This window comes from Rattus norvegicus, chromosome 5 (assembly GCF_021556685.1).
Source record: "Rattus norvegicus strain SHRSP/BbbUtx chromosome 5, alternate assembly SHRSP_T2T, whole genome shotgun sequence".
NCBI lineage: Eukaryota > Metazoa > Chordata > Mammalia > Rodentia > Muridae > Rattus > Rattus norvegicus.
In genome coordinates, this window is record NC_141538.1 from 38545099 (window position 1) to 38567561 (window position 22463).

General features: G+C 41.0%; 1 protein-coding gene across 1 annotated transcript in view; it reads right to left on the reverse strand.

The window, feature by feature from the left end:
* Atp6v0d2 (ATPase H+ transporting V0 subunit D2) overlaps positions 1 to 22463 on the reverse strand; it is a 49147-nt gene that overhangs the window by 13028 nt on the left and 13656 nt on the right. Inside the window, exon 2 of the mRNA NM_001011972.1 lies at positions 20444 to 20615. Within this exon, the coding sequence (NP_001011972.1) occupies positions 20444 to 20615 (172 nt within the window). The remainder of the gene's footprint in view (positions 1 to 20443; positions 20616 to 22463) is intronic.

A 22463-nucleotide genomic window follows, 5' to 3' on the forward strand; every position in this document is an offset into this window, starting at 1 on the left:
CTGGGGCAGGCCGGAGTCTGCTCATGCTGGATCATGCTGGATAGCGCTTTGGTCTTAAGAACAATGTGGGATGCTGAATGCTTCACCTACAGGGCATATGGTTGTGTCACAGTCTCTGTGTTCAATATTAAAATGGTGGAAGAATATGCCTGTAGAATATATGCTTTGCGAAAGTTAGTTTACTTGATCTAGGTAAAAATCACTGTAATGTTGATTCTGTCATTATCTCCAGAGGCCCAGATGGATGCAAAAGTAGCCCACGAGAGTGGTTATGGCTAAGAAGTGGGACAGCTGAGATCCAAACTCATACCGTGTGTTGTAGGATACTACTTCTTAATCCTTATATTATGCTGTTTTTAGTGTTTAGGACCACAAGTAAATTGGGGGCTCTTAGAAGAGAAGAGACAGTGTGGGAAGAAGATGGTTTCAGTGTATACAGATATTTTGGACAGAATGAATTATACCCAAGAAGATGATAGAAAGCTTCAGAAGTGTAACCTAAGATAGCTAGAGGCAGGAAGAGGGCAAGTTAAAGCTAGAAGGCAAAGGGATTAAGCTCACTTCCTAGACAGCATATATGCTGGCTTGTTTTATGTCCACTTTACACAGTCTAGAGTCATCTGAGAGGAAGGATCCTTAATTAGGAAAAATACTTCCATAAGACTGGGCTATAGGCAAACCTATAGGACATTCTGTTAATTACTGATTGATGTGGAAGGGCTGTCCCTGGGCTGGAGGTCTTGAGTTCTGTAAGAAAGCAGGCTGAGCAAACAAGTAAGCAGCATCCCTCTTTGGCCTCTGCATCAGCACCTGCTTCCAGTCCCTGCTCAGTTTGAGTTACTGCCCTAGCTTCCCTCATTGACTGACGTTCAGGATATGTAAGACAAATAAACCCTTTCCTATCTTCATTACTTCTGATCACAGTGTTTTTTTTCAAAGCAGTAGGCACTCTAAGACAGTATGTAAAGTGTTCCCCTTGTAAACTATAGAAGTCTCCTTACCATTCAAGAGCTGAAGGGTATGGACTAGAATGGCCAGATGGGAAGAGAGCTAGGGCAGTGAACTCCAACAGGCTCTAGAAAGTTATAAGGAGATTTCATTGAACACGGGCATATTAAGGTAGACACCGACATAGGCATCCATAGGCTATAGGTACTAAGAGTCCATCTGAGATAGTAAAAGCACTCAGTAGGTATGCTTGGGGGAGCGTAAAAGAAGAAAGGCAGGCAGAGCCTGATACGTATATGTTTAAAGAAATGGGAAAAGAGAAGGAGAGCGAGAGAGAGAGATTGAGAGAGAGAGAGAGAGAGAGAGAGAGAGAGAGAGAGAGAGAGATCGTTCATATTTGTTTCAGCTGAGAGAGAAGAAATGGTGTGCAATGCCAAGGGGAAAGAAGCAGTGGAGAGAGTAAGGTGGCAGATTGGAGGAGGGAGGGGACAGTCCACTGATGAATTGACAGAGGCCCTCTAGTTTAACAGTGGTGGAAGACTGCATCATTGCCACCATATAGATTTGAAAAGTGAGATACTTTGTTACAGATTTCACTGAACCTGAATAGTTGGAAATGCTATTGCTGGAGCTCAGTGCATGGTTTACAGGCTCACTGAGCACCAATTCATTTCCATTTGGAAGAGCAAAGTCTTCTTCGCTCTGGTGAGTCTACAGTTTACCCCACTGAGAATTCTAACTAGCATTCTTGAAGGAGACAATTATCCCCTTCATTAAAAGCACTTGACTATAAAGTTTCTTTACCTCCCAAACAGCGGTACCACATTTAGACTTTGTGAAATTTTAGAATCCACTTTATCTGTTGAAAATGATTCCAGCATGGTATTATTTACTTAACTGTCCCTCTAAGCGCAAAAGAAATTACCCGATAAAGGGTTTGCTATCACTTAATAGTCCTTGGTAAGCTTTGGGCACTTGATGTTCCCTGCAGCACCTCTGAAATGTACGAGCATACGCACAGATGACATTGTCCAGCTTAAGTCAGTGGTATGAAGAAGATTTGCCCACATGTAATGGGCTTCAGAAGGTGCAGACTTGTGTGTATTGCATGTGCGTATGTTTCCACTACGACAGAAGTTGGCTTCCTATTAAAAAAAAAAAAGGACAAGGGTAATACTGATTGGATTGAGCTTTATTTCAGCTTCCTTTTTTGAGTGGACTTGTTTCTCAGATGGGACTATAACACCAGTTCTCCTAGTGTCCTTTAGGAAATGAATGATTGGGAGGTATCACTTTCCTGTCCCCTCCTTCACTCCTTGTTCTCATTACACACATATACCAGGTTCATCAACACCATCAACCCTTGGACATGGGACATTCATCAAATGACAGACTACTTTCTCTAGCCATAATATCTATAAAGCTCCCTGGTGGTGATATGGTGGCTAGCTACAAGAGGCCTGGTTATCTATTTAGTTCAAATTCCCGCTTTAGATAATTTTGCTCATAGGTACTGTAGTAGCCAGGATCAGTACCTACTCAGGTGGAGTAATGTTCACTTCTACTCATGGTCTATGCCAATATCCCCATTTTTAGTCCCTTTCTACATAATACCCTCTGGTATTAGCATCTGGGAAAATCATGAAAACACCTAAAATCATGTTATAATCATTCAATTTCAAAACACTTTAAGTTGTTAAAAGTAGGTTTTAGGTCGGGCACGGTGGAACACGCCTCTAATGCTACTAGGTCATGAAGTGAAGGGGCCACACAGGTTTGAGGCCAAGTTGATCCAGAGAGTGAGACCCTACTTCAAAACTGCAAGTGATTGTTAATCATTGTAGAGTTTTAGTATGTGCAAGCGTTTCTCCCTCAGGCGTCCTGACAGTCTACTGCAGAGACGTCACAGCTCGGGGCACGGAGTCTAAGGCTGTGGAATGTGTCTTCAGGTCATCTTGCTCAAATCTGGCAGCAACCTGTTGGCAGTAATGCCAACTTGCCTCTCTGTGAAACCTCTTTTCCATTCCAAGTATCCACCACTTCCTCAGGTTGTGTAAAATGCCTACACAGTGTTGCCTTGGGTAGATAAACAACCACGTTCAAAGCCAAGGCTTCAATTCCTTTATCCAGTTTAGATAAAACAACCAGCTCAAGCCAGACACTTCCAGCATTTCCCTTTGGTCTCAGATTTCCTCTCTCCTCTTGGACTTTCACTTGTTCTTTAGCTTGTTTAAGAGTCTTGAAAAACATATTTTCTGTACAACAATGACCAGATTCTGAACTCATAGGGCTGTTGCTGAAAGTCAGCTCAGAGTTATTACTTTACTGAGTTAGAAAAACTTCCTTTTATAGATAAAAAATTTAATATGTCAGTGTCATTAACAGCGACTGTGAAACGGCTGCCCTTTGCTAAGTACTGTGGGTGTAAGATAGAAAAAGACAAATGTTTGCTAGAAGGACTGTGAAGGGATTGTGACCAGGTATTTGATGTAAAACTCACAGAGAATCAATAAAAGTATTATTCGGGGGAAAAGAGATGAATGCTTTCTATGGAAGACACGGGTCAGTGATGGCCCTGGATAATTTGTGGAGTACTGATCAGGTGTGGTATAGGATGCCTTGCTGCTAGAATATGTTTTGTAAGCATAGATTATTAGGACCAGGAAGAAGATTCATTGCATTGTATCAAGGGTAGATGTTAACATAATTTTGCATCTTTGATATTGACTTGATTTCTGGGCTAAGGTAGCATTTGCCAGGTTTCTCCAAAGTAAAACTGCTCCATCTATTCTCTCCATGTTGCATCTTTTGAGTGTTTGTCTCTACATGCATTGTCCCTGAGAAGTGGTGATGACGATTTTGCCCTTAGTACAGAGAATCTGCAATAATTCCAGGAATTTTTCTACAATGGAGATTGTTTCTCCATCACTTATTAATTAATTTAATCATTTGTTTGCACCGACACTAACCCATGGTGTTTATTTTCTACCTGGGATGATAGTTCAATGCTACTTCCTTTATTTTGGGCACAGATTGTCCCAGCTTTGGCTACTCTGAGTTCTTTCACTTGGCCTCATGTTCCTTTCACATGACTGTGTCATTGTAGTTTGGTTCTTAGCACTTCCTCCATTTCTGGCACTATAAAGTGGTCTAGGCTAATTCTGCACATTTCCTGTCCCAGCCCTAGATTCAGCTATTTCTCTGAGGAAATATTTTGATCCTATTTTTGAGCAAATAGTGCTAGAGCCAACATCTGGGTACTAGTTGGGTTTGCTAAGAGGACACTATTTCTGTTAGAACTTCTCAGCTGAGAGAATGAAGTTCCTGTGTGTGTTCTAACCAAATATCCAGCCCACTGCAATTTTAATTCAATACCCACTACTCAACAATATCAGCCACATTTTTTCCTTCTATTGTGGAAGCAGAATAGTCACGAATTTTCAGCTCTAAAGAAATGGGTTTCATGGGTTTCAAATCTATGGTTCTGAGAGTATGGTCTTTGCTTCTTCTAAACACACATAGTTTTATTGTTGATGCATAATATAAAATAAAATAGATGCCTGTTTTTAATTTATACATTACTGTTCCGAAGATTGGACCAGACTTCTGAGATGCCATAACAGTCTCCTGTCACTGAGTTATGTGTCCAGCTATGATCTGGACTCTGAGATTTCTTTATGACTGTTCCTTTTCCCACAGACATCAAAATCCCATGATCCACAGCAGTGCCCAACCCAAATGCCACGGATATGTTTCTCTTCTCTTGGCAATCTCTAGGCTTTATCAGCAGCACCACTGCTTTCCCTCTTAAAGTGACAGTGACCTCCTTCTGCTCTCAAGGGCAAACATAAATTTCCATTCCATCTGTACAGGCATTCTTGAAATTGGTCTATGATTACCTCTTCAGCAGAAGATAACCTCATGAAATTTATAGGCAAATGGATGGAACTAGAAAATATCAACCTGAGTGAGGTAACCCAATCACAAAAAAACACACATGGTATGCACCCACTGATAAGTGGATATTAGCCCACATGCTTGAATTAACCCAGATACAATCCACAGACCACATGAAGCTCAAGAAGAAGGATGACCAAAATGCAGATGCTTCAGTCCTTCTTAGAAGGGGGCACAAACATATTCATAGGAGGAAATACACAGGCAAAGTTTGGGGCAGAAACTGAAGGAAAGGCCATCCAGAGACTGCCCCACCTGCGGATTCAGGCCATATACATACAGCCACTAAACCCAGACAATATTGCTGATGCCAAGAAGTGAATGCTGACAGGAGACTGAAATAGCTGTCTCCTGAGAAGCTCTGCCAGAGCATGATAAATACAGAGGCGAATGCTAGCAGCCAACCATTGCACTGGGAGCAGAGTCCCCATTGGAGGAGTTAGACTCCGTAAGAACAATACCAACCAACCACAGCTCCCAGGGACTAAACCATCATCCAAAGAGTACACATGGACAGACCCATGGCTCCACCTGCATATGTAGCAGAAGATGGCCTTGTTGGGCACCGATGGTCCTGCTAAGTCTCGATGCCCCAGTGTAGGGTAATGTCAGGGCAGGGAGGCAGGAAGGAGTGGGTGGATAGAAGAAGGGGAAGGGGGGATGGGGCAAAGAGGTTTATGGGCGGGAAACAGGAAAAGGAAATACCATTTGAAATGTAAATATAAAATATCCAATAAAAAATAAGGTAAGATAACTTAGAAGAAAGTATATATTTTAACAAATGGGGATATAGCCCAGTGCTGGAATGCTTACCTAGCCTGTACCAAGGTCTGGAATGTGACCCACAGCACTGAAAGGGGGAAAAAGTTCACATTTTAGAAGAAAGAATAGAGCAGATGTCTGAAGAGTGTTTTGGGGGCCGAAATGAGACTTAGTGAGATACACTGAGTAGGTGTGCTAAAAGGAAGACTCATCAGACTGAGCGGGGTGAGGATGGCAACCGGAAGTGCCTGGATAAGATGGGAGGGACTAAGGTGGGAGGGGATATGGTGGAAGGGACTCAGCAGCTTACACAGTTTTGAAGGCACAGTGAAGTAGGGTACAAGACCGAAGGGAGTACGCAAACAAGTGTTAAAACAGAGGGAAATAGAACATTCTTTTAATCGAAGTTGGCACCACAGGACAAGAAGGGAGGGCTTACTAGGGCCACTGGGCAAATTAAAGCAAACCATGCATATCAAAGCGGCTTGTAAATCATAACAAGGTTGTCACATTAGAAGGAACTGAGGCTTGGGAATAGATAAACATGGTTCTAAGCCCAGTTCTGCCACTTAAAAGCCAGTTCACAAGCACTCCATTTCCTCAGCGTAAGAACAGAAATATTTATTCAATTTTCAATGGTTAGCCTCAGGATTAGTAATAATAGGAAAACACAGGAGAGTGCCTTCCATAAAGTAAGGCCACGTACTCTGAGAAGAGATTTCCCTGTAAGTTGGTCTCTGCAGGCATAGAAGTAGAAAGTCAAAAGCCATATCTTTAGTATGAAAACGTTCACAGTGTTTATATCCTTCTATTAAGCTTGAGGTTTCCTCATATGTGGCTTCACATTTACTTCCAACTGAAAGAACACTTTCAAAATTCACTTTTTCTTCTTGGTAGATGGACGGTAGGGACAAGATGCAGAGCAGTCACGTGGAAGGGTGAGACCTCCAAAAGTCCATGAGTAGAGGGTGGGGAGATAGTTCAATGGCTTTTACTTGAGTGTAATCCTTCCTGGGAACCCACCGTGGAAGGAGGGAGCCAACTCGCCAAAGTTATCTTTTGACATCTACATGAATGTGCTTGTAGTGACATATTAACAAGAAAGAAAATTAAAATTAAAAAAGAACATGAGAAGGTTATGATTTGGGGGGATTAGCTTCAGGTGCTTGATTTATAAATATTTTGAAAAGCCAGTCAACACACTCTTTCCTCCCCTCCCCCCCTCTCTCTTTGTGTATGTGTGTGTGTGTGTGTGTGTGTGTGTGTGTGTGTGTGTCCAGTTCTGTACCTTTGAATCCTACATGTCTTTGGGTGGTCATTATTCTAGACAACTATTTTTTTTTAAGTAAAAAGTTCAATGTTATCTATGTCTTCAACAATAAATTTGTTAACTTTGAAAACTATTATTAAAGAACATTATACACATATGTGAAAACGTTACAATGACCTCATTATTTTGTGTAATTAAAACAGGCTAATATAAAACACCCAAAACAAAAATGACGACAGCGCTTGCTAGTGGCCGTCTTCCATTACAATCGCTTCTGTACATAAACAGACTTGGACTTACTTTTGTAAATGGAAGCACTTCCAGATTGAGACTGAACTCCTCCCTTTGATCTCAAAACAAACAGTGTATACTGTGGTGATGATACTAGATATAGGGTCTAAAGGCGGGGTGTGGTTTAATCCTGGAAGTCACATCTTTATGACAGATTTGTGATTAGGAGGGTGCATGCTAGGATGTGTGGTGGTCAGAGGGCACCATGAGGTGAGTCACTTCTCTCCTTCCACTGTGTAGATCCTTGGAATGGAACTCTACTTATCATGACTGGTAGACTTTGCTCACTAAGATCTTGCCAACTTGAAAGTCACATCTTTACATCAAGCTTGGTCGCTGCAGTGCCTTTCTACATTACAGGCTGTATCAGGATCCTTCTATCTGGAAAGCACAGTTATAGTCAGTGGCAATAATTGTCTTAGGTTGTCAGGGCTCTTAGATATGTTGGCTGGATCATGTCTGTACCTGTGAGGGGGAGAGAAAGAAACAACATACATTTTCAGATGCAACTGTTTTCTAATAAAGGTGTGGTGGGTGTTACATTTGATACCTTTTAAAATGTATTTCGTCCCCCAGGAAAACTCCCCAGTGAAAGGTACTGGTTCACACATAACAGGCTACCCTGTCATTCAGTTTGACAAAGACAGTAAGGACCACGTTGTATCTTTCCAACTTAATAATTTTCAAGTGAAGATTTAACGTGACAAATGTTTAATCAAATCATGGAACTGCTCAATCCAGAGCTCGCCAAATGTGCTCCATGGGGAAGCCCTGACATTTGTGTGACTTGCAAATGTGCTGCTGAGATTCAGCACACACAAACGTTCTGCTCCCTCTGCATTTTCGGTAACATTTTTATTTCTCTGAAGCTTCCCGTTTTTAAAATAGAGGAAGTGAAAACTAATTTTTCAGAACTATTGAATTTTGTTGTCCCATCCTTTTTTTCCTTCTAGCAAAATAAAATACCAAAAGATGACTCTGTATTTAGCGTTGACTGAAACAGTAACATAAAACAAGAAGGTTGCTAACCTTGTATTGCCCAAACTCTAGAACTGTTAAACTCTTTAGTATTTAAGACAGTGCCCAGGCTTGCTGAAAATTCCTCCCAAGTTTTTGCATTTTTCTACATTGTCATTGTGTCCGTTGCCTTTTCTAAAAACATAAGGATGCTAAAAGTTCCAGTATGTCTAGTCCTTTCAGGCTGTAGTCAGATACATTCTCATTTTAGCTTTTTAAGTGTTTCCAACTCAGGGTTGGAGAGATCTTCCAATGGTTAAGAGCATTCGCTGTTCTTGGAAAGGACTGGGATTCAGTTCCCAGCACCCATGTTAGGTGGCTCACAACTGCTCTGTTCTAGGGAGATCTGACACCCTCTTCTGTCATCCTCTGGAACTGGGCATGCCCCGTGCACACATACACACAGACATGCAGGTGCTCACACATCCACATAAAGTGAAGCTTTAAATGTCTTCACCTAGAAGGGCTCTCCCTCTGACTGTGCGTCTTCTCTGTCTTCGCCTATGGTTCCTGTGCGTGCACACTGGCAGAAGCATGATGGCTGTGAAGAATCCTCAGTGCATTCACTCACAAATTTTTAGTAAACGTTTAATGGGACATGCGATCTGGAGTCGACTATTAGCTCTGTCACTTCTGTGTGCTCTTAAGTCATTCCATGTGTTCATTTGACATATGGTGAGACATCGTTCTTACCCATCTGCGAAGACGGGGACTTTACCAAGCATTTTTTCCCTTTATCTTTTTCTCTTTCTTTCCTTTCTAGTCTTAGAGAAGAACGGGGATACAATGTTTTTTTTTTCTCCATGTTCACACAAGTGTGTGAACTGATAGTGTTAACAAAAGTAAAGGAAATTAACTGACAGCCTGGAGTTCCTTCTCCATGAGTGATAATTGCTCATTTCCTGTATTTTCTGTAACTTTTCTATTCACAGAATGGTCATAATATTAAAGAGATGACTCCAATATTTTCTATCATCTAGCCGATATGAAGCATTCCAAGAACTTGAAAGAAAACTATCCATAGATAGACAACAGATAGAAGTGACTCTTCCCTCCCTCCTTCCTTCCTTCCTTCCTTCCTTCCTTCCTTCCTTCCTCCCTCTCTCCCTCTCTCTCTCTCTCTCTCCCTTCCTTCCTTCCTTTCTCTTTCTTTCTTTCTTTCTTTCTTTCTTTCTTTCTTTCTTTCTTTCTTTCTTTCTCTTTCTTTCTTTCTTTCTCTCTTTCTCTCTTTCTCTCTTTCTCTCTTTCTCTCCGTAATCAGGCTCCTCCATGGCCAGTCCTAGGGACCATCAGGCACCTCCATAGTCAGCCTGGAAGGTCACAGAGACAACAGCTGCCAGAGGCGAAACGTTCCCATTGTCACCTTCATTACATGTCCTCCTTTGAATGAACCATAGTCTTGATTAAAAGACCACACTTTTAATAAGCCTCCCACATAAGACCTGTTGTATGGTGTGCTTCTAATTTCAGCGCTTAGTTCTCTCTGTCTGTCTCTCTCTGTCTCTCTTCCTGTAAGTTAAACATGTGGGCACATCTACCATAGCCAGATTCCCACAGTAAAAAGTGGCAGCATCTCATCTTTTTAGACTTCTTTCCTTTCCCTTTCTTTCCTTCTTTCCTTCTTTTCTTTCTTTCTTTCTGTCTCTTTCTTTCTTTCTTTCTTTCTTTCTTTCTGTCTCTTTCTTTCTTTCTTTCTTTCTGTCTCTCTCTTTCTTTCTTTCTTTCTTTCTTTCTTTCTTTCTTTCTTTCTTTCTTTCTTTCTTTCTTTCTTTCTTTCTTTGTCTCTGACACAGAGAAAACAAAACAAATCCCAGTGGATAGGAGAGGATCTGGAGAGAAGCACAGCCTGCTAAGTTTGAACTATAAATATTGAATATCTTTTTATAAAGCAATCTTACTTCTGAGAATCTAGAGAAATTATATCACATGAAAGAGTGTGAGTGGATACAGTGACATTGGTTGTTGAAACATAAAAAGGAAGGATTAAATAAGTTATCATGCACCCAACATAGTATAATAGTATACTCAGTGCATAACACATATCTACAAGTTTTTATTTGAAAATGAGACAACTTATAGACAATGTCTACGGTGTATTACTATTGTCTGAACAAACAATAAAATTTTGCTGATATTAAATGCGTGTACATATGTAACTTTTCACGTGGAACATGTAGAAGAGGTGTGTTCAAAACATACTCATTGTTACCACGAGCTTCAGGAACCGGATACCTAGTATGCTCTCTTATTTCTAAAAACATAATAATGTTAGTGCCATGTGGAATGCTCGTTGCGAGAATTAGGTTAGCCCGATTCATTTAAGGTGTTTAGAGATGTTTTAGGTGGTAGCGAGTATTAAATTCTAAATTAAAAACTAATTTTTAAAAGCACACTGCTTCTTTGAAGGTAAAAAAAAAAAAGAAGAAGAAGATAAAATAAAACCAGGGCAAGAGATATCTGGATCACTAACAAGGTAGATGTCAACCTCTGTCCTGAGAACCAAGGTTATGAAACAGCCTCAAATCTCCCAAGCAATTGCTAGGAAGAGCTACGGTATGTTGGAAATCAGGTTACCAGGATCTACTCCGCCCCCTGGTGGATAGTTGATTGTTTGACAGTTCCTGGACAAAGCCCAAAGGAAAGACTGTCTTTGGCTCCCACTTGAAGATCTGTTGCAGGGATGACCTCCTAAACTCCTCCCCATCCACTACCTTAACATCCTTAATCCTCAGACGGTACTTTTGCTAAGTTTTGGCTGGCATAGGCAGTTCAGCGGCTGTACCAGTGTTTCTGTTTTCATTGTTGGATTCACCTGGACACTTCTGCATAGAACTACAAGGTCCTCCTAAGAGCCTGAGCATGTGCATTGGCCTCCTTTGTGCATCTTTTCTCAGTCTCCCAGGTGGCATTTGCAAATAAAATTTGCTTTCTTAAAGCACATTTGAACATTTTTAAACATTAATATTTTTATCGATTAATTAGGAATTTCACATAACGCACCCAGATCACATCCTCTTCTCAGTCCTCCGGGGTTCATCCTTCACCCTTGTTACCTCATCCAAAACAAAAGAAGAGGAATTAGGATGAGGAGGAGGAGGAGAGAGGGGGAGGGGCGGGGGAGTGGGAGGAGGAGGAACAGGAGGGAGAGGAGGAGGAGGAAGAGGAGGGAGGGGGAGGGGAGGGGAAGGAGGAGGAACGGGAGGGAGAGGAGGAGGAGGAGGAACAGGAGGGGGAGGAGGAGGAAGAGGAGGGAGGGGGAGGGAGAGGAAGAGGAGGGAGAGGAGGAGGAGGAACAGGAGGGAGAGGAGGAGGAGGAACAGGAGGGAGAGGAGGAGGAGGAGGAACAGGAGGGAGAGGAGAAGGAGGAGGAACAGGAGGGAGAGGAGGAGGAGGAACAGGAGGGAGAGGAGGAGGAGGAACAGGAGGGAGAGGAGGAGGAGGAGGAACAGGAGGGAGAGGAGGAGGAGGAAGAGGGAGAAGGAGGAAACAGAAAAAACACCAAGTCAATTCATGTTGCCCATATCACTGAAGCATAGTCATACTCCCAGCGGACACTTGAAGAAAACTATGAAACAAAGTCCCCCACCTGCCTCCCTGCCAGAAGTCACTTACTGTGAAGAGCTACACTGCAACATCCTTGTTACAATTTTTAGGAGCTCTTTTCAATGGCTTCCTGTTTAGATTATTTTGGTGGGGAGGAGTGGAGTAGCGGGTGTGGGTGGAAGAAGTTGTCACAGAAGCCTTCTATGAATCGCGTCTTCAGCTGTGAGTCTGCAGTCATCAATACCACAGCAAAAGAAGCCCCCCTTGCCCTTTAGAGTCAGCGGCAGCATGGATCATAGACTTCCACCTGGTTTCTGGCTACAACATGGACCACGGACATCGACATGGAGTTAGTGGTCAGTACAGACCCCAGACATCTCCATGGCCTTTGGTGGTAACAGGGACCACCGGCATTAACACAGCCCTGGATGCAGCACGGTTGAACATGCTTGAACGAAGATACAATGGATGTTTTTATCTGTTGTGTAATCACACATGTGTAAGTGGTGATTTTCACAAATCTGTGTTGTATGTAATACACCAGGGACCTATTTTAATTTAATCATATTCTATTTTCTCTTGAACTTATTAAACATCTTTAAACTGAAGGCCCTGCATTTTACATGCAGCTGCTATCACAACATACGCACCTGATTCCTTTTTACAAAACGCACAACTCTGTATTGCACAAAATGACATTTATTGATCAGAGGGAAACGAAGGCTTTGAGTGAGTAAAGGACTTTTTCCCTGTGGTCTCAATGTAGCATAGTGTAGAACCATGTTGGAGCCACTGGGATGTGAGAGTTTCCCATCATGCAATATGTTCATTTGCAAGGCTTATAAAACAAAACGCAGAATCATAGACACGCTTCAGGACCCACTAAATCATACCTCCTTTTGGTGCACTCTTGGAATCTGCACCTTAAATAATTTTTCCACAGTTAGAACACAGTTCTAATCTTAGAGTCTTGTGCAAACCTCCACTGAATGCTTAATAGCTGTATTGTGATCATCGAATACTGCACAGTTCAGGCAGAACAGATTTTGATTCTGCAGATTAGCACTGGTAGTTTTCAATTCTTGAATGGCCGGGAAACTTTAAGTGCTAAGGCTTTGTCAGCATCTGCAGCTAACACTTCCCATGGGATTTCTGACATAAACGACTCAAGAGGAAGCCTGACTAACCCTCCACTTAAGAGGGTTCCCTCCTCCACAGTGGAAAGTTAGTGGCAGAGTGAAGCTTTTCCACTCGTACTAGCCTGGGAGCTGGGTCAGCTACACTTGTTCATATAAGCTCAACCCAAACCTTTTCAGCCCTTTGTGAATTGAGAAAGAGTCGGCAGAAGTAAACGTCGTCTACCTGTACCTGAATGACATTCATCTGATCAGCTCAATACAGCTCTGACAGCTGACATCGTGAAGACTGGAAGGGACCAGGAAAGGCAAGCCCTTAGAGACATGTTTCCCACTTCCTTCAACTGGACCCAGATCCATCATCTTCCAATACTTTATTCAAAATATTAATCCATCCATGGACTGAACTGTTGATTAGATCAGAACCTTTAAGTTCTAGACATTGATGAAAAAAATCTCTCACAGACACATCTACCAGGTGTGCTTTACTTATCTCATGGCATCTTTAGTCCAATCCAATTGATAGTCAAGTTTAATTACCAATATTGTCAGTCAATCTCAAAATATTATTGGAAGTTTGAATGTGAAAACAAGAGTGTAAAATGTACTAAGCAGAGTTTGGAGAAAGGGAACACAAAACTTAATGCCTCTAACTTGTCTAGAACCAGACAGAAGGCTCTACAGGTGTTTAAAAATATGTTAGAACATTACTTATGCTGGAAAAAAACTGACAGTGAATGTAGGAAAGCTAATATTCCAAATTAACAGTGGTTTTAGTTCTTTAAAAATGAAGAGAAAGAGAGAGAGAATGTAGAAAGATGTCAAGTAAAGGTGAGATAAATGGGGACTTATTTACATTATATACTTTAATTCACATGGAATTTTTAGTTTATTTTTAAATCTACAGATAAAAAATAAATTCTTACAAATTATCCCCTCCTCTTGCTTAAACTGCCTAGGAACCACTGCTTCCTCCTTTTCCTTAGTCATATACTAAATTCAAAGAAATTCAACTTCTAGAAATATCTAGCCACCATCCACTCTTCCCCATCTCAGTTGTAAAGGCTTCCAGTGCAAATTAAAAAAAAATTCCTCAACATTTTCTATGCTTTAATTCTTATCCCCTGAACACACCTTTTATGATATCTTCCTAAATACATCATTCTACTCCATGAGGTAGGAAGAATGGACAGGTAAAACAAATTAATAAAAAATCAGGAAGAAAGGAAGTATATGTTGAATATGACTGCTTGGAGCGCAGTACTTGGGTGCTTAGTCACCAGTCATGCAGACTCGGGCCAGTTCTTTGTCAATGCTGCAGTGAGTAGGTATGATAGCAGCATTGGCAGTTATCGAATGAGCTCTGTGAGCAACCGTCCTAAGGACTCCCCACTGGCCAGATGTGAAAAGAGTATAAAGTCATGGACGTTAAACTGTTCAGCTATTCAGTCAGCTGCGGTGGGAGCCTTCAATCATTCTGTCTTCTGGTCTCACAGCAGGGAAGTACTCCTTTGTCATGTAGGGCCGTGACCATCAAGTGAGGGGTACAGATTGGCACATAAGAAGCACATGAACACCGGCATCTCTGTGAAAGACCTCCTTTCTTGGCTTTTACTTGAATCAAAGCCCTGAACCTGGCCATGTCCTTTTGTTCTTCCAGCCCCTCCTTACTCTCTTTATATCTGGGTCCAGATGCAGAAGAAATGAGTTTGTATTTCTAAGCACACACTCAGGTCTCAGTTATGCACATTTTAGTTGTTGGTTATGTTCTGCCTTCTCTGCAGAGCCTTGAATGCCAGAGCTGTTGCTTCAAGCCTTTAGGTGCCTCCGACTGACTGACTGACTGATTGACTGACTGACTGACTGACTGACTGACTGACTGACTGACTGAATGCTCTGCTCTTTGATAGTTGTTGCCGAATCCTATCTTGGCTTTTCACCAACCAAGGACCCATCTGCATGCTTTTTTCAGATAGTTCTTAGTGGACCTGACCCAAGGTATTCATTTCCTGTCTAGACGGCTGAGGACTTGCCTGACTTTAGTACTTCAAGGCTGGAAGAACCTGAACATAGGGCAAAGCCTGCAGATGAGCTGTAGGCCATCACTGGGATGGTCAAGACTGGTTACCAAGCATAAATGAATCTTTAAAGATTTCTCCAGATTAACCTGAAATTCTCAGTATTTTTCATCTAAAAATCCAAGATTTCCCATTTCATGTATCTCTGTGCCCAAGGTAAGAATCATTCTGAAACACCCCTCCCTGGCCAACACCCACATTTCCAGATATTTAAGGAGGTAAAATGATATAGTATTTGTAAGTAGCCTGTATGAATTGTCTCATGTATTTAACATAAATTCTAGATTACTTCTATCAACTGATATGACATAGATGCTATATAAGTAGCTGTTCTTATTTAAAGCTGTAGTCACAACAAAAGTCTGTCCATGTTTAGTATGGTAGGTGCATTGTTTATCAGAATATTTTTAATCTGCACTCGGTGGAGGTCAGGACTACTACACAGGTCCTAAAGGTTATATTTTTCTGGTTACTGTATTAAAAATTTTTATTGACTTGATATCAGAATGCTTTGACTTTTTGAGAGAGTGCTTTTAAATGGCTCCAAAAGAGATGAGCAGTTGAAATGCTTCTGGAAAGTAGTGGGTGGGAAGGAAGAAAAATAAAACAATCTCAGCCTGGATTAAACAGTCTTCAGTAATGCGGTGCTGTATCTGTTCCTTTGTTTCATAAACTGTGCATAATTATAGTATGAAGAACCTTTAGATATTCTTGCTATGAAGGATTTAAAAATATCTGCTCCACATTTTCAAAATAAGTTTCTCATGTACAGTAATTATCTCATATAAAATGTGCAAAGCTTAAGATAATCAATTTAAATTTAGACTGTGTCTCTTAGGGTTGACTTTGACAGTGCTATAGTGTTGCCTCAGGAACACTAGTGGAAGATAGAATTCTGACTGTTGGAGGTTCATGGAGGCTAGATGGGCACTTGAATTCACAGAACATTTTGGAGGCAGTGCAAGAAAAAATATTTCAGAACTGTGGGACAACATTCCCCATTTGTACACAGTTGGTTATTGAAACTAATCTCTAAGCTCTGCAGAAAGCAACAAGCTTCTGCCAGAATTGACACGTCACACCACAGGATGATACTGTGAGGCAAAACACAGATAGCTCTGTAGGAGGTACATATAGTATTCACATTTGCAATATTAGCACCCAGGAAGCTGAGGCAGGTGAATTAGAGATCAGAGCCACCTTGGGCTGCATATCTAGTATAGTCTGAGCTATATGATTTGACCATATATGTATGATTATATATATACGTTGTATGGGTTGGGGATATAGCTCAGTGGTAGAGTTGTTGCCTAGTGTAGTGGTGGGCCTGGTTCGCTCCCCAGGAGTTCAACAGTTATAAGACCTAGTTCTACATTTCTGAAATCCCAGATCCTTGGCAGGTCTTTAAATTCTGGATCAGCTAGTAGCTTAGAGAAGCCTGGCCATTAGTAGGCCTGTGTGAAAAGAAAAAATAAAATGGCAGAACATCGTGCTTGGGATCTCTGGAATCTCTAGGACAGTTTTTCTTTTCTTTCACTTCTTTTTTTTCCTTTTCTGTAAATTTTTTTGTTATATTGTATATTTTATTTATTTACATTTCAAATGTTATTCCCTCTCCTGGTTTCCCCTCTGGAAACCCCCTATCCCATCCTGCCTCCCCCTGCTTCTATGAGAGTGCCTGTCCCGCCTCCCTGCCCTGTCATTTCCCTACACTGGAGCATATAGCCTTCACAGGATCAAGGGCCTCTCCTCCCATTGATGTCAAGATAAGGCCATCCTCTGCTACACTTGTGGTTGGAACCATGGGTCCCTCTATGTGTACTCAATGGTTTGTGATTTAGTCCCTGGGAACTCTGGAGCATCTGGTTTGTTGATATTGTTTTTCCTATGGGACTGCAAACCCCTTCAACTCCTTCAGTCCTTTCTCTAACTCCTCCATTGGGGACCTAGTGCTCAATCCAATGGTTGGCTGCGAGCATCTGCATCTGTATATTTTAGACTCTGGCATAGCCTCTCAGGAGACAGCTATATCAGGCTCCTGTCTGGGTACTTAGCTATACTTTCATTTCTTCAAAGAGTCCTACAGAGAGGGGTATGAATGCAGTACCAAATGTCTGTAATCCTGCCATTAAGAGGTACAGTAAGGAAGAACACAAATTCAAGGTCATTTTTAGCTATACAGTGAGAGTATCTCAAGAAAAAAATACAAAAAATACAAGGCAAAGCTTGGTAGTACGTGCCCATAATCCAGGCAATTAGACCATGGAGACAGGAGGATAAGGAGTTCAAGGTTGTCTGGCTACATACTGAGTTCTACCCCAGACTGGGCTACATGAGACCTTGTTTCAAAAACCCAAGCCAAACAAACAAACACATAAATGTCCTACACACACACACACACACACACACACACACACACACACACACCACACCACACCACAAATAAATATAAAAAATGAAGATCACTGGGTCTGGGGTGTCCTCAGAGGCAAAGCACTTGTCTAGTATGTGTGAGATCCTGAATTTAATATTCAGCACCAAAAACATCCAATACCAGTAGTGAGTACTACAATATTAAATTGTATCAAACCAAGAAAATAACTTTGCAACCTATTATTACTAAAAATGACTTCTATATAAATCTACAAAGAATGTATATCAACTAAAGAGATCTATAAACTCTAACAAAATATGCAAAGAATTAAGTCTAGTAACAAGTAAATATCAGGTAATCAGTTTTACTCATTAGTAATTGAAAATCAAAAGAAGAATCTATCAGAGTGGGAGACAGTGCAGAATGTTGGCAATTGCATAGAAATGCAAGCCTCCTTGTTTGAAGGTTAAAGTTGGTGTTGTTCTGTTGTGATCAGTTTAGCAATATTTACCAAAGTTAAACATGCACATTCCTAACCTGAAGCAACGGCATCATGAGTTCAAGGAAGCTTGAGGTACACAGTGAGTCTGAGGCTGCCTAATTTAGACACAGGGAGCCTGTGTCAAAACAGAACATACCAATGAAAACATATTTCTTTGACTCATCACCTCCAGTACCACAAACTGAGCTTAGAAATCTATTCCAGATTCCCTGTACCTTGATGTCTAGGGATACGACTCATTAACAGGGCAATTACTTTTCCTTGGAAATATAAGGCCTTGGGGTTTGATCCTAGAGATCACTGCAAAAAAGTAGCTAATTGCAACTTATTTTTGCAATGGAAAGAAATGAAAATAATTTAGCTGCTTGTCCAGAGATGATTGGTAAATGGGGTCATGGCAAATTTAAAACACAGAATTATATGGTTCTTTAAGGAGAATGATGTTCACAGGGATATCCGTAAGAAATATTGAGAGAGGGGGGGGGAGAGAGAGAGAGAGAGAGAGAGAGAGAGAGAGAGAGAGAGAGAGAGAGAGAGAGAAAAGCCCAGAAGATGCTGTCTGTATACATTTGTAATATGATATGGAGCGATGGTTAGGGCATGTGTTATTAGACACCCATGCGTGTAAATATTTTTATGAAAAAACATAAGGAATTAGTAAATGGTTACACTCGGGAGAACTGGGTGGGGGTTAAAGGGATATGTAGAATAGGGCAATTTTTATGTTTTTCTGGCCTCTGGGAAAGTTATAATTATGCCTCTTGATTTTTCTTTCTTTTCCTCTCCTTTTCTCCTTCCTTAGATCTCTCCCTCTCTCCTTCTTTTCTTCCTTCTTTAATGAAACATGGGTAATAGAACTCAGGGTGTTTCCCAGGCTAGAAAATACTCTCCCACTGCACAACCAACTTGGCTATATTTTTTTTCTTGATAATATTGTTCTTGAAGTGACGTTGATCCTCCAATATCACAATACCATAGAAAACCTCAGAGCTGAGCCTTTCTTTATTTTTGGTCTACTCCAGTACCAATGACAGAAAGTTCACATTGATTATTTGCTCGTGCCAAGCTTAGGTTGCAGTTCCATTTCTGTGGAGTATTTTCTAGTTGCCAATTTATGTTCACATACATATCTCATATAATGGTAGAAGTCTTTCTAACTGACACATTTTCTCCTCAGTCTAAAGTCAAGCACAGCATCCGGCATCCATCCAATTTCGATCAGCTCTGTAGATATTTTGAATTTCATTTTACGATTTATTTATTTATTTTATGTGATTATACTGTTGCTGTCTTCAGATATATCAGAAGAGGGCACCAGATCCCACTACAGATGGTTGTGAGCCACCATGTGGTTGCTGGGAATTGAACCCAGGTCCTCTGGAAGAGCAGCCGTTGCTCTTAACCACTGAGCCATCTCTCCAGCCTCAGTAGCCATTTTGGATACCCATAGTTCCATTAGTTATTCAGTAGTCCAAGTCCAGAGCTGATCATATTTGCAGAATGGAAGGAGGGGTGATGAGTAAATGGAAGAAGAGAATGGGGCTACAGCACAGTAGCACCACTGTTGTTGTACTGACAGTCAGTCATAAAGGCAGAGGCTGAAACCACCCTTTTAGAAGGCCCCTCTGCCATTTGCTCATCTGTCCTCACCTTTACTCCTGTTCCTCAGAATCTATCTTTAGCTCCATAGTTTTCTCCCAGGCTATTTTACATGCACCCCAGTGCTCACTTTATTTGATTCATTAACACTTTCCTTATTTCTGTCTACTGCTGAACACAACATCACAAACAAAAGTCCTGTTCTTTCATTTTATTTTTCTACTTTTAGACTACTTTTACAATCCATCATGTACATTATCTTTCTATGAATGCATAGCATACTTGAGTAGAGGCACGTGTATAGAACTTAGGTCTATTATTTATAATGTACCTTATAATTAAATTTGACCTGAATAATATACAGCATATCCATCTGTAAGTCCTTGATTTTAGTTAGGATAACTAGAATGGTACAAAGCTAGTTCAAATGGCTCCTGTGAGCAATGGTACAGTTTAAGTGTCATTTATGTGAGCATTGTAATTTCCCTTAGAATGAGGAGCACACACATTGAAAAATTGAAACCACCGATAAGGGACTAAAACATGTGCATCTATGCCAAGAGGCACTTGGACTGGGAGAACAGGACCAGATAGGCACTTATACTGTAAGAAAGGTAGGCTTGCCATTTAGAACAATTTGTAATGTCTTCTCCTACCCTAGGAGTGATATGAATGAGTCATACAGATATACCACAGCACTAACACCTCAAGGATTAGCCTCACTTTTGTTTTCATGAGAACAAAAACACTATACATTGGGGTTTTACCACCCGACATCCGCTTTATATTCATGATGTCTTCTCTATTACAAAACTAGGTTGTGAATTTACCAGTTGCTAAAATCTCTATGTATTCAAAACTACTGACCATACTAAGGTCTATCACACACACCCAGGCCCACTGTCCCACTTACAACTGTTAGGGGTCATCATCCACCACACTGGGATTTAGCAGAGCTCCACTTACGTCATGTAGGTGAAAAATGTGCTGAGGGGCTCCAAGGAATGATTTCGGAAATAGTCAAACTCTCTGCATAGCTTCTTCCTCATCTCCGTGTCAATTTTGGAAACAGTGAGAGGGTTTGTTTCATGAGCCAGGAAGTTGCCATAGTCAGTGGTCTGGAGATGAATTTTCAAATCTGAAATGTAAAGAACTTCCAGGTCAAGTTAAATTTGGAGATGTGTTTGTGGTAACTTTAAGGGAAAGGCATATTTGCTATCCTCTTACACTTTAACAGAGGTATACACATTTCTAGAGAAGAGTGCTGATCTTCAAAGAAATGAAAGAGTCCATATAAAAGCTGATATTGTTGCAAACCATAAGAATACAAAATTATTTAAGAAACTATTATTTCACACAGCTAAAAACAAGAAAGTAAACAAACAATTCCTTAGGTCAGAGTGGTTATTACTATGTGAATTCCCTTCAGAATGAGAAGCACCGTCTGAAAGAGGAGCCTGACTGTCAATTTAACAGGATCTGGAGTCAACTGAGAGACACCTCTGGGCTGATCACTTCCAAGAAAAGTTAATTAAAGGAAGAAGGCTCTCCCTCAGAGTACATTGCACCTTCTGGTGGATGTCCAGATGCACAGAGGTCTGAGGAAAAGTGATAGCTTTCACTTTATGCTGGGTCAAGTATATCTCTTCTATTGCTGCTGTTGCCCACTGCTGTAAACCTGTCAATTCAGGACCAGGAGACTCTCTGGAGGAATCATTTAGGCCTTCAGCACTATGTTGAGAATGTTCCACGGACTGATCACCAATGGGTTGTCAGTCCCTCCAGTATGCAAATGGTGGTCATTATACAACCATCCAGAATGTTTATAAGCCATTCTAGTGAAATTCCCTATTGTAACATACCCTAATTCTCTTAGCTCTGTTTCTCTGTAGAACATTCCCTCACTAAAGGTGGCTTTATATTGACCAGATTTGATCTTTTGTAAGTAATTTGGGAAATTGAAAATGCTGAAGCTCTGTCCCCCTCGAGGAAAAGAGAGACTAGGAAGAGCTGACATAGATACAGGGTGAGGTAGTGTGATGGTTTGTATGTGCTTGTCCTAGGTAGTAGGACTATTCAAAGGTGTGGCCCTGTTGGAGTAGGTGTGGTCTTATTGTAGTTTGTGTGTCACTATGGGTATGGGTTTAAGACCCTCATCCTAGCTGCTTGGAAGTCAGTCTTCCACTAGCAGCCTTCAGATGAAGATGTTGAACTCTCAGCTCTGGCTGGACCATGTCTGCCTAGATGCTGGTATGCATCTTGATGATAATGGACTGAACCCATTAAGCGAGACCCAATTAAATGTTGTCCTTTATAAGACTTGTCTTGGTCACTGCAGTAAAACCCTAACTAACTACAACAGGTAGACAGCCATCATGGCTTGATTTCAGTGTTCTTTTGTTACAGATGAAGAAGCTGAAGTCTGGGGGTGCTGGGGGGGCAAAATGGTGGAGTCATATGGAATTTATACTAAAACTAGAAGAGAAGATATTGTGCTCTAAGGCTCAAGCATCATTTCTGCACCATTATTCTTTAAATGTCAATGGCTTATGTTGGTAGAGAATTAGACTCAATTCCAGCTTCATTTTAATGTCTGTCCTTCCTCAAAAGGCCATGTGCCATATTTTGTTACTGTTGATCCCGCCCTACTCTCTAGAATGAAATAAACAAACTAGAATTCAAAGCAATGTTTAACTGACTTTAAATTCATTCAAATTGACTTCATTCAAATTCTACATTTTGCTGTCCATCAGTGCAATCATTATTACATACTCTGTAAAGCCTCAATTTTCTGTGACAAAATTCCTTAAGTTCATTGATCTGAATTTGAGAACACATTGCTAATAATATTTCTGGTATAGCACCTGCCATGTTTTGAATGCTTCCTATAAATTCGGGTCTCTGAACACTGGGTTCTCAGCTGCTGGTGTTGCTTTGGAAGACTGGGATTGTGGCCTATTTAACAGATATTGGAATAGGATACTGT